We start from the raw sequence: 14016 nt of genomic DNA on the forward strand, positions 1-14016 counted from the left end.
ACAGGAACTATAAGACCATTCATTAATGTTGCTGATTCAAACCAGTTTTGCTTGTGTCCACATTTATGACTGGTATATCCATATAAAGATGAATTCATATGGATAGATTTTTTTTTATATAAACCAATGTGCAACACCTCTATTTGTGAAATTGAAAATCTGAACACTGATAGTATCTAGATGTATTGCTGAATTCCTTTAGATGGCATGGATAATAGCTTCCTTTTCTTAAAAGTAAAAATTTAAAGTAGTAAAGAATAAAATTAAGGTTAGACCATTGAGTACTGTTACATTATTAACTCTTAGATAATAACTTAGTGGCTAAGCTATCTGTTATCTGGGGAGACCCCATATACATTAACATGCTCAGTGTCCAGAGACACTTGGATGGAGTTAAATTGTAGAGTAGTGGTTCATAGAACAATATTTATAAGATGCCAGGTTTAAATACAGCTTAAGTATCTACCAGCTTGTTATACAGGGCAAACTGTTACACCTCTATAACCCTTCATTTATCCACAGCACCTACATTACCAGTGTCTTAGTCTGTTCTGGCTACTCTAACAAGAATACTATAGACTAGGTGGCTGAAACAACTAACATTTACTTCTCATAGTTCTGGAGGCTGAGAAGTCTAAGATCAGAGTGCCAGCAGATTCGGTATCTGGTGAGAGGGTGGTTCCTGGTTTTTGATGGCCGTCTTCTCATTCTGTCCTCACGTGGTAGCAGGGGTGAGAGGCCTCTCCAAGATCTCTTTTATAATGGCACTAATCCCATACAGAAGGGCTCTAGCCTCATGATCCTATCACCTCCCAAAGGCTCTGCCTCCTAGTATCATCACATTGGTTTCAACACATGAATTTTGGAAGCAACCAACCACTGAGAAAATAGTGACAGTATTGTGGAGTTTGATATGCCCTAGATAAAACACTAGGCATAGCACTTGGCACATAGTGAGTGCACTTAAATGGGGAAATAAATTTTATGTTAATCATTGGTGAAATCTACTTTTACCTACAAAGACTCTTAGTAACAGATGCTAGCACTAACATATTAATATTAGAACTCTAAATAAATTAAATGGTGTTTTTGCCATGCCCTATCTTACAGTTTCAGTAAGTACTTTTTACATGTTGACCTTGTAAATGCACAGTCAGATGGTCTGCACAAAATAATGTCTTCTGAATAGTTTGAAGGAACCTCATGATACTCATTTTCTTTCCTTTTCCCAGTCAATATGAGGAGAGTTCAATATCATTCTACATGGAAGCAGTGAATGATGCCACTGTGACTGTACCTTTTGATTAGAGAACACTATTGATTCTTAAGTCTTCATTAGTTATTTTATGAATCATCCCTGGAGCTTTTTATTTTACTGGAATGAAGCATGTGCAAAAATAGAGGACATGCTGAGAGAATTCAGAGTTTAAACTGAACTTCTTTGATCATTTATATAAAAGTTAAATCTTTACCAGTTAGTGTTGATTGTCCCTCTAGAGACTAGAGTTAAAATCTGACTCCACTTTAACAAATAATGAGGTGCAAATCGTGGAGAAATGGATGGCTTGTAACATATGTAGAGCCAGAGGTCTGGAACCATATACATGTGAATACAAACCAAAGATGATTTCTCGGGGTCTTTTTATAGTTATTTGAAGTTTAACTTATCTGTGTTCCTTCCCTTTATCAATCTGTCGCTCTGTCATTGCTATTCTGGGTAGCTCAGATAGGGAGCATAGTGCACATACACCAAAGAATGTGAAAATATGGTATAAATAAAATTATCTCTTGTGACCTAAATTAAAAACAACAAATGGGAAAAAAAAAAAAAAGGTAAAGAGCAAATCAGCCAGAAATGTTCACTGTCACATTAAAAAATAAAACAAAGGTTTCTAAGACTGAAGTTTGAATATTTTTATCTAAGGGTGGGGACTTGGCCAGTGGAATCTAATACCAGGTTTCATATACTGAGGGCTTCGATCCCTGGGTCGGGAAGATCCCCTGGAGAAGGAAAATGGCAACCCACTCCAGTACTCTTGCCTGGAGAATCCCATGGAGGTTGCAAAGAGTCGGACACGACTGAGCGACTTCACTTTCACTTTCACTTTCATATACTGAGGAAGAAAGCCATACACTGAGAAGTACTTTTTAAGGTGTGTTTATTTGCAGCAAAGAAAAACTCTACTCTCGAAATACATTCTTCATATTCTTTTGCTCTGTAGAGATTTTCCTAGAGGGAGATGCTCTGCGTCTTTATAATTAAGGCTACAAGTATTCTGATTCCTGAGATAGCTCAGGTTTTGTTCTAGGATGACCCAGTTGCCGTTGGGCATTGGACAGCCATCTTAGAGAACTGCTCTCCGTGACTCAGCGTCTGACAGGCCAGGCTGTGAATTCTGACCTGTGTGACTGTAGACCGCCCTGGCTCCCAGCCAGTTCTAACCGCCCATTCCTCTCAGAGACTCCTTGGCAGGCAGCCAGTACACTCTCTTGGGGTCTCCTATTTCACTATATACTAGCAATTTAAACTTCTTCTGCAAGTAATAACAATCCTTAGAAAATGTCAGAGGAATATTTCCCCCCTCATTCGTAGACACCAGGCTAAAGAATAGGCCAAGGAGGTGCAATGGCTCACAAGTAAAGAGCCCAAGTGGAGGAGTAGATGAAACTGAACTTTGGAAGTGAGTGGGCATGGACGATAGACAGGGCATCTAGGAGATCCTGGGGGACACAGGAGAAAGAAAGTGGCACAGAGAGCCAGATATACTCCCCACATTTTAACATTGGCCAGAGTCCCACAAGCCTCAAGAGAATGCTTTTCCAGACCTTTAGTAATTATAGTACTTGAGCTCACACTTATTTTGTGAAAAACATATTTTTCTTTACTTTTGCACATAAGAAAATTGAGGTTCAGAGGAACTAAGTAACTTAGCAAGGTCACATGAGTTAATAACTGCTTAGAGAGCCAAGTTTCCAACCAGACCCAAAGCATGCATTGTGATCCCATGCTTCCTTCCATATATTTTACCCACCAAGAAGACTATTTTTATAATCACTACTGATAAGATTTACTCATTCATATATATGCTAGATGTGGGGCTAGGCGTTGGGGTATAATGGTGAGCTCAAATACGGAGAATGGACTCCACTTTGGAGATGAACATTTATCAAATAATTGCACAAATGTCACATTGTGAGAGTATGAAGTTCTGTCAAAAAAGGAGAAAAACAAGTATCTGTAAGTTTGGACTTTGCCTGAAAATTAGGAATGTCTGCTAGAAATCACTGGAGGTCAAGGCACAGCTTTCTATGAACTCTTACATGCCTCTGTCTTTTATTATATCAATTCCTGTATACATATACACAGCATTTAATTTTCCATGATTTATTAAGATCCTAATGAATTTTTCAGACTTTCTAGACATGTCCAATAAATTAAAAAGAAAATATTTTTATCATCAGTGACTACACTTTATTTTCTCTTAAACAAAACCAGGATTTAAAATAAAAGTAAGATATTAGGTAAAAATTTATTAAAGATATACTGAATTTTTCTTTCACATATAAATATTCTTTTTAGATTTTTTTTAAAGTAAGAAATAGTTAGTGATTACTTTCCATGGTCCAAACCCTGTAGGAATGGGACCCCAGACAAATGAGGTAACTATGAAGAACAAAGTCCAGTGTACAATGCTGTATTGTCTTGTCTCCTTCTTTCTCTTGTACTTCATAGTGCGGACTTTCTAAATATGTGGTATTCTTGACCAAATATATGTAGATTTTGAAACTGCATGAGGAGAGAGAGAGCCTCTTAAAACGTTTGTCTGTGCATAAAAGGAAGAAGCATTGCATGAAGACTGGACTATCAAAACATGTGTGGTCCTTCTGTGGAGAGCCTTTTATTTAATTAGACCCAGTCTTTACACATTAATCACACACAAATACATATCCATGTACATATATAGACAAATATAAAACAATATAAAAAGGGGGTTTTCAGAATGAGAATTTCTTTTTGATTGACTTTTTTCTGAAATGAAAACATCATAGTTACATTTATAGCCCATAGTAGAGTCAGTACTTATTTTATATATACTTTTTATTTTAGGATATATTTTATAGAATTTGCAGGGAAAGAATATTTGGGTTATTTTCAATGCTTTTATTATTCCCAGAACAACACAATTTAGCCAGGCTTTCTCTAAAACAGCTAAAAGAAAAAAGAATCTTTTGAAACCTTTTGTCAAAAAAAATACACTGGTAATTACAAGCTTTCAAACTTAGAAAAGTCTAGGAAATCTGATTTAACATCTCATTACAACTTGGGTTGTATGTGAAAAATAAGGAAATCTGATTTAATATCTCACTACAACCACTGTATCTCAGTTTTATGTGAAAAATAAAGAAATTTCTCAGACATAAAGAAATGTTCATTCACCTTAATAGAAAACTTTTAATACATTGATTTCTTCCTGTATTAGAGAACTTTGATGAGTCACTGATGACAGCAATCTGCATTTCTCTCCTCTTGGTTCATTTCAGAGCTCATCCAGAAAATGAAGGGACCTCTTTACCATCTGCCGACTCCTGCACCAGCCCTACTAAGATGGATTTATCATACAATAAGACGGCTAAGCAGTGCCTAGAGGAGATATCTGGTAAGTGACCTGATTGATGCATAGGCCAAACTCAGAATTCTTGTAATCTCTCTACATAAGTCTTTTTTATTAAGTCATATTTGTGCTATACTGTTTTCCCTTAGGCATATATGGACTGTGTACATTTCATGCTTCAGAGATGTTTAGGCGTTTGACTGTTTTTCTTAGAATGATCTCTTTGTTGTTCTGTAAAGAATTCTATAAAGAAGGGTAGTGCTCTCAGAGGCTGAGACTTTAAGTAATTGTTGCCCTCAGTCAAGTTGAATACTCTCAGAGACAATCTGGAGAAACTTCTGTTGTTAATAAGGCAGTCCTTGGATATATTTGCAGATTTTAAAAATATTAATGATCATATGGGATTGTTAAATTTTCATGGCCAATCCAACCCTACTTTATCTTCAATTCTGTATTATTTTGTATATTTCTGCAGAGTGGCTCTAAATGTGTATTCTGTGAAAAATCTAATTATGGAAATTTTTTTCATTTTATATAAATAATGTAAAAAAAATGCCATATACAAATTCCAGACCCAATTTGTCAGATTCTCAGCATTAGTGCATTGTTTTTCCTAGGATCTGGATAAGCCTAGGCACATAGCAAAGGCTTTTGGAATAATTTTGTTATATACAGGTCAATATTCACAAGGAGCGAAGTAGGCTCTTAACACAATTAAATGCTCCTAAGGAGAAAAAGTCCCTGATTCTGAGAAATATCAAAGGCAGAAGGAGAAGGCAGAAATTAGAGGATGAGCTCACTTGACGGCATCACTGACGTGATGAACATGAACTTGGTCAAACTCCAGGAGATGGTGAAGGACAGGGAAGCTTGGCATGCTGCAGTCCATGGGGTCGCAAAGAGTTGGACATGACTGGGCGACTGAACAACAAGGGGAAAGAGGGTTGAAGAACATTTTATCTGTTTCCAAGTTTAAGAATGCATAGACATAGAGGTATATTTGTTAGTTCAATAAATCTCTGGCTCAGCCCTTATCCATTTCTAAGGAAAAAACTAATAGAACTATTTAATTTTTAAAAAATTACTGCAGTACTCCAAGGACTCAAAATACTGCTCTGAAGCTCATGAGCCTAACCATGTCACAAATTTGGAAGTTAAGAAACGTCCTCATTCATCAGACTTTAAACACTTTGGCAAGCATTAGCCGTTACTTCAATATCCACCCGTGGATATTGACAACGATGACAGCACAGCATCCCAAGGGTTCCTTTTGGAATTAACATCCATGGTATTATTAGGCTTTAGAGTTTTCATGTGGGAATTAAAATGGGTCAGTGCAGGGTAAGGGCTGAAATGGTAATGCCAAGGCATAGGTATGGGGATGTTATGGGGGGAATTGCTTGAACGATTTGTAGATTTTTTTCAATCACTAGAAGGTGTTGGTTTCCCATAGTTCCAGATAACCCCACGGTGATTGATGATATATATCTGTATTGTGACTATATATTATTTAAACATAGTGTGGTATGGAGATGTATATGTTTTACACATTTCTTTATTCATGAATGCCTTCAAATAGTATCAGTAAGCCTACAAATTATAAGAACTCAAATCTGTAGGAGAATATGCGTTTATTACACTTTGACTTCAGATTTTGATGTGAATTTTACAAAGAAACTTGTTTTTCTGAAATTAGTATATCACTTAGTATCTCTGAACATGTTTGATTCTTTCTTCAGTTTTTTTATTCTTTTGACCATTTGATCATTTTTTCATACTTCCAGCTAATATTTCTACTTATGTAAGTCAAATCACTATGTTGTACACCTTAAACTCATACAGTACTATCTGCCAATTCTATCTCAATAAAACTGGAATTTTTTAAAATTTTCCATTTAATGTTCTGGTTTTAATAAAATATTTGAAAGTGAAATATAAACTAGACTTTAACATTTTGCAATAGCCTGATGGATTTATTAGAAGGTACAATATTAGGTTTTACAATAATTGTTGTTGTAGAATCATAGATTTGAATCGATAATTTAGATAGGAATATAATAAAAGAAAGAAAATGGCAAATAAGTGCCTAAATGAGGCTGATTTGATTGCATCATTCTTATGATCATGTGTTTAAAGTGAGTCTGTGGTTGCAATATTGAAAATTTCTGTCAATGCAAACTGGAGATTTCATGAAGGAAAGATATTTCCTTATATTCAGTAAGCTATCATTCAGTTCAGTTGAGTTGCTCAGTCGTGTCCGACCCTTTGTGACCCCATGAATTGCAGCACGCCAGGCCTCCCTGTCCATCACCAATTCCCGGAGTTCACTCAAACTCACGTCCATTGAGTCGGTGATACCATCCAGCCATCTCATCCTCTGTTGTCCCCTTCTCCTCCTGCCCCCAATCCCTCCCAGCATCAGAGTCTTTTCCAATGAGTCAGCTCTTCGCATGAGGTGGCCAAAGTACTAGTTTCAGCTTTAGCATCATTCCTTCCAAAGAAATCCCAGGACTGATCTCCTTTAGAATGGACTGGTTGGATCTCCTTGCAGTCCAAGGGACTTTCAAGAGTCTTCTCCAATACCAGAGTTCAAAAGCATCAATTCTTCAGCGCTCAGCTTTCTTCACAGTCCAACTCTCACATCCGTATGTGACTACTGGAAAAACCATAGCCTTGACTAGACGGACCTTTGTTTGCAAAGTAATGTCTCTGCTTTTGAATATGCTATCTAGGTTGGTCATAACTTTCCTTCCAAGGAGTAAGCATCTTTTAATTTCATGGCTGCAGTCACCATCTGCAGTGATTTGGGAGCCCCAAAAATAAAGTCTGACACTGTTTCCACTGCTTCCCCATCTATTTGCCATGAAGTGATGGGACCGGATGCCATGATCTTCGTTTTCTGAATGTTGAGCTTTAAGCCAACTTTTTCACTCTCCTCTTTCACTTTCATCAAGACGCTTTTTAGTTCCTCTTCACTTTCCGCCATAAGGGTGGTGTTATCTGCATATCTGAGGTTATTGATATTTCTCCCAGCAATCTTGATTCCAGCTTGTGCTTCTTTCAGCCCAGAGTTTCTCATGATGTACTTTGCATATAAGTTAAATAAGCAGGGTGACAATAGACAGCCTTGACATACTCCTTTCCCGATTTGGAACCAGTCTGTTGTTCCATGTCCGGTTCTAACTGTTGCTTCCTGACCTGCTTATAGGTTTCTCAAGAGGCAGGTCAGGTGGTCTGGTATTCCCATCTCTTTCAGAATGTTCCATAGTTTATTGTGATCCACACAGTCAAAGGCTTTGGCATATCAATAAAGCAGAAATAGATGTTTTTCTGGAACTCTCTTGCTTTTTCCATGATCCAGCAGATGTTGGCAATTTGATCTCTGGTTCCTCTGCCTTTTGTAAAACCAGTTTGAACATCGGGAAGTTCACGGTTCATGTATTGCTGAAGCCTGGCTTGGAGAATTTTTAGCATTACTTTACTAGTGTGTGAGATAAGTGCAATTGTGCTATAGTTTGAGCATTCTTTGGCATTGCCTTTCTTTGGGATTGAAATGAAAACTGACTTTTTCCAGTCCTGTGGCCACTGCTGAGTTTTCCAAATTTGCTGGCATATTGAGTGCAGCACTTTCACAGCATCATCTTTCAGAATTTGAAATAGCTCAATTGGAATTCCATCACCTCCACTAGCTTTGTTCATAGTGATGCTTTCTAAGGCCCACTTGACTTCACATTCCAGGTTGTTTGGCTCTAAGTGAGTGGTCACACCATCGTGATTATCTTGGTTGTGATGATCTTTTTTGTACAGTTCTTCTGTGTATTCTTGCCACCTCTTCTTAATATCTTCTGCTTCTGTTAGGTCCATACCATTTCTGTCCTTTATTGAGCCCATTTTTGCATGAAATGTTCCCTTGATATCTCTAATTTTCTTGAAGAGATCTCTAGTCTTTCCGTTGTGTTGTTTTCCTCTATTTCTTTGCATTGATCACTGAGGAAGGCTTTCTTATCTCTTCTTGCTATTCTTTGGAACTCTGCATTCAGATGCTTATATCTTTCCTTTTCTTCTTTGCTTTTCACTTCTCTTCTTTTCACAGTTATTTGTAAGGTCTCCCCAGACAGCCATTTTGCTTCTTTGCATTTCTTTTCCATGGGGATGATCTTGCTCCCTGTCTCCTGTACAATGTCACGAACCTCCATCCATAGTTCATCAGGCATTCTATCTATCAGATGTTCCCTTACATCTATTTCTCACTTCCACTGTATAATCATAAGGGATTTGATTTAGGTCATACACAAATGGTCTAGTGGTTTTCCCTACTTAAATCTAGGTGAGAGAATACTGGTACAGCAGTGATGAAAGGATGGTAGCCATAGGGAAGTAGACCAATGAGATGGCAAACTCTGGCATTTCTTCTAATGATCTTGTCTTCTTATCCCTCCTTGAGCTACTTACTCTCCTGTTCGTACCCTAGATCTGGGCATCATCAGAATCTGCACCTCTTCTATAATCCCACTTGCATGCAGCCCACTCTTGCTCATGACAACCTCCTTTCTTTTCAGTGTGCTCCCTTTCATTCTCTGCCAACACCACTGGTTCTAAGATGTCTAAATCGTTGATCCCACTACCTATAACTTACCCCCACCAAACTCTACATGTCCTTTCTTCCTTCCTTAATCAGGTGAATTCTGATAGTGATGGAATATGTTACTTTTGCATGTACTCTTTACTTCCTTACCCCTCTCTTACTTCATTGTACTCATTGGATGAAACCATAGACCTAGTGACATTCAAATCTCCACCTAGTCTGTACCAGCAATGAATGAACCTGGAGAAAAACACATGACATGTTGACGTGATTTGCTTTACATTCACGACCACCAACCTCAACTGAGTAATTAATGCTGCCTGGCAATCATTCCATATTTCTCTGGTGCATTTACTGTTTTTTGTCATCTAAGAAAAATCTCAAGATTTTGGATGACAATTTTATACCTTTTCTCTGCTTCTCAAATCTCCACTTAAGCAGAGAAAAAAGAATTTCACAAACCCCTGCCACCATACCTACCCATGCCCAGCATTTATACTTATTTGTTGTTCAGTTGCTAAGTCGTGTTCAACTCTTTGTAACCACGTGGACTGCAGCACGCCAGGCACCCCTGTCCTTCACTATCTCCCAGAGCTTGCTCAGACTCATGTCCATTGAGTCGGTGATGCCATCCAACTATCTCATCCTCTGTTGTCTCCTTCTCCTCCTGCCTTCAATCTTTCCCAGCATCAGGGTCTTTCCCAATGGTCAGCTTGTATATCTGTTTACTCCACTTTTACTTGAATTAGTTTCTTTTCTACCTCTTTAATATCTCCCTCTATACCAAATCACTCTATAGCCCACAGGATGCTGCTCTCTTTCCAATCATAATAAAAAAACAACAACTTTTCTCGATCTCTTCCACCACTTCCTTTCTCTTTCTGATTTCTCTTATTGCTGCAGAAACCAGAAAGTACACAAACACTTGATTTTATTGCTAAGCCATACCTTAGACTGGCCCATAGAATGTTTCTTCAAAGACAGTGTGAGATATGAGAAGGTAAATGTTCTAGGAAGCATAAAAAAATGATTCTGGCTCTTGCATTGCTATTATTTAGCTGTTTGAACTGTTCCTTGGTTCCCTTCGTTTTATGAGGTGACTATAATGATGCTTAATAAACTCACAGGATTGTTGTGAGATAGGATTTCATTCCATTCATCTTTTCAGTAATCATCATCGGTCCTTTATAAATGCCAAGCATGCCAAAGGCTAGGAAAACAAACATGACTAAGACATGGGTTCTCCTATAGAGGAATAAGAGACAAACTTGAACACCATGAATAATTGAATTACTAGATTTATGGGAACAACTAACTTTGCTGCAAAGATTTATTTAGAGCTTAAAAGAAGGTCACATGTGTATAGTAGAATTCTAATGGATAAAGAAATCAGAAAATAATATTCCAGGAAAAAGAAACTTCAATCAAAAAATTTTGAAAAAACAAAATTACTTACCTTACTATTTTCCTCTATTTCTTATTGTAAAACTGAGCACATTTGGGATTTTCTTAACCCACAATTTCAATGCTATTGTTGAACCTTTACCGCTAAATGTTGCTGTGGGGACCTCATACATGTAAATAATATAGAACTCCTCTGATGCAGTCAGTCTTGGCTGGATAAAATCAGATTTTGTGAATTGTTAGAGGCTATACAATTTGGAAAATCCTGAAAATAATTTAAAAATACAGAATTGCGTTGTTTAGAAAGGGGCTCAATCAAGTAAGAAGCTCTGTATCTTAAATATCATTGGCTTCATAGTGGACGTACCTTGATGTCCTGGTACAGTCTTACCTGAACACATTGCCACGTCTTCTAAAAACAGTGCCTTGATTTTCTTTTTGGGAACCAACCACAGCCTCATCAACCTTTGTTCATGTGGTTCAGATGAAATTTACCCAAGCAGATCCTTTCAGAACAACCCATTCTGTTGACCACAGGGACTCTTTCAGGGGTGGGCATGTGACTCAATTCAGTTGAATTGGAACCAGTGAGAATCAGTCTTAGAACTTACTTGACCGTTAGGAAAGAGACCTGTGTTTTTCCACTAGATCCGAAGTTAATCAAAAGAAAGCTTGGAGGTGCTGACAGTTAGTTACCTTCACCCTCCTGTGAAACAAATGTAGAGAAAACAGAACCTGAAGTAGGAGAGAATTAGCTCAATGTCTGAGCTCCCTGGTGGCTCAGACGGTAAAGCATCTGCCTGCCGTGCGGGAGACCCAGGTTCGATCACTGGGTTGGGAAGATCCGCTGGAGAAGGAAATGGCAACCCACTCGGAAATGGCAACCCACTTCAGTAATATTGCCTGGAAAATTCCATGGACTGAAGAGCCTGGTGGGCTACAGTCCATGGGGTCACAAAGAGTTGGACACAACTGAGCAACTTCACTTTCACTTTCACTGAGCTCTTGAACAAGCCATGTGAGAAACGCCCTCCCTTCTTCCCTGCACTTCTATGTTGTGTTACCCGAGAAAATCCCTGTTTGTGCTTAAACAAACCTTAAAAGCACCTCTACTGCATGACCTGTGAGATGCATGACCTGTAAAGTTCTCTGATACTGTTAAGGAGCAAACCTGAATGGTTCATTTTGAAAAGAAGAATTGTTAGAGGGATTCACTAAGTTACCTAGGAAGCTCAGCTTGTTGTATAGCTCATGTGAATTTATAAGAACAGTGTCTTCATGATTAAATGTTCCCAGAAGTTAAAAATTTAGTTAAATTGAGGTATAAATATAAGTATCAGAAATGAATGACACTCAATAAAATAGCATTTTCTAAAGAAAGCCCAAGACTTTTACAGTTTAGAAACCTTATATCCCTCCAAAGTCTTTATGTATTTCTCTCAAGTTTCCTATTGTTTCTCATGTTCCTGGGGGAGCAGACTAGTAATACTCACCCAATCTGATGATGATGTTTCTATTAAGTATTGTAGTCAGGTGATATGTTTCATGAAATTTGTGACACAGAGTGAGTAAGCTTCTTGCTTCCAGCCTATCATTTAGGAGTCATGCCATGCTCACAATATTACAAGTTCAGCTGAAATAGCAGTTTAGATTTTACTGCCTGGCTTGGGTTTTATTCTCTGTTTCGTTGACAAAAAGAATTTGGCCTCAGAAACCATCCCTTTCATCAAGTATCAAGAGATTCTGCCAGATGTACTTTCCATTTCACTGGAATCATTTAGCAAGTTTTTAGATTTTTTTTTAGTACATACATCCCCACATTTCCCTTGTTTTGCATAAGGCTATATACCAATGTGTATCACATTTATTTAATCCACTTTTTCACCTTTATATAGAATTTATATTCAACTGAAAAATGATGGTAGATGCCAAACTGAAACAGAATCAGCAAAGCCAATATGTCATTTATAAAAATGTAATTAAATAATTGGATGGACTCAGGAAGTAAGAATTTAGATTAAACAGAGAGATAAACTAATGGTTACATGTGTCTTTTTCCGACTTTCCAGTCTTTGTATTGAATAATGGGAAATACTTCATATTTAAGATCTGTGTAAATGATCATTTATCTTGCCTCTTTCTTGGACGTTTATAAAGACGAAGATGATAAAGCTCAGGTCATTTTAAATCAGTTTAGATCTTCTACTTAAATAGTTACTTTATAATTATCCTTACTAAAGAGCTCAAAAACATTCCTTCTCAGAACATTGTAGTGGCTATGTTTTACGTGAGGTATTGGCTAAATTAGAGTGATTCACATCTTCAGCATTGATTGGGGGTGTTTGTCTCTTACGCCCTGAGGCTTTCTCTTCCACCTGTATAACATACATTTGAACAGTTTAATATAAATACATATGAATACACCCATGTTTAAATGTACTCCCAAGCAAGCAGAGATAACTGCCTTTAGAGAAGCAATAATTAGGTTTCTGGCTGTTGTTCAGGGTAAACTTGAGGCCTTAAGGATATAGTTTCCAGAGGAAGAACTACTATAACTACAAGTTGACAGTGTCTTTAAACAAAGAGACAAACACAAATGCCCTTTTGATGCTTTCCTCTATTAGGTTTATGTCTTCAAAATAACCAGCCCCTTATTAGTGAATCCAGTGAACTTAGCCACCTCTTCCTAAATTCACTCCTATAGGAAGATTATGTTTTGCCCCACTGAATCAGAATGGACCATGTGGATTCGTTTGACCAATAATCATGAATGGAAAAATGACATGAACCATTCTTGAGCAGAATCTGGTATTTCTCATCTCTTTTTCCCTCTTTCATATCAATATATCCCAGACTATGGAAAGTTGCTCTTTTAGTACGGTTCTTAGTATAAAGGGTACCTGGATCAGAACTGCTGCCAACGTAGAGTGGACATTAATGTGAGCAACAGAGCATCTTTGTTACTGGAAGCCAAACATTTCTAAATCATTTATAAATACAGTATAACTTAATCTAAGCCAGAATTTCTCAGCCTTGGAACCACTGACATGTAGTCTGCATAATTCTTTGTTGGGTGGGATGAGGTTCCCTGTCATTGTGGCATCATAGCAGCAGCATCGGCCTCTTCCTCCCAGGTGTCAGAAATACCACACCCCCATTTGTGACAAACAAAACTGTCTCCTGATTCTGCTAAATGTCCCCTCAGGAGGACCCAGTTAAAACCACTGGTCTCAGCCTATAAGTTATTAAAGTGGGGTTCCAGAGCCAGCAGTATCTGCTACATCACCTGGGAATATGTAGAAATGCAACGTCTCAAGCCCTCCTTTCAAACTGTCTGAATGAACAGGGCTGGGGATGGGGCACCACCGGCTAAGTTGTAATAAACCCTCAGAGAGGTTCTGAACATTTAGGTTT

General features: G+C 37.8%; 1 protein-coding gene across 1 annotated transcript in view; it reads left to right on the forward strand.

Moving 5' to 3' along the window:
* The window catches only part of NAV3 (neuron navigator 3), a 382585-nt gene that overhangs the window by 189473 nt on the left and 179096 nt on the right, over positions 1–14016 (forward strand). Inside the window, exon 9 of the mRNA XM_052639853.1 lies at positions 4543–4658. Coding sequence (XP_052495813.1) covers positions 4543–4658 — 116 coding nt within the window. The remainder of the gene's footprint in view (positions 1–4542; positions 4659–14016) is intronic.

The sequence above is a fragment of the Budorcas taxicolor genome, chromosome 5, assembly GCF_023091745.1.
Source record: "Budorcas taxicolor isolate Tak-1 chromosome 5, Takin1.1, whole genome shotgun sequence".
Lineage (NCBI taxonomy): Eukaryota > Metazoa > Chordata > Mammalia > Artiodactyla > Bovidae > Budorcas > Budorcas taxicolor.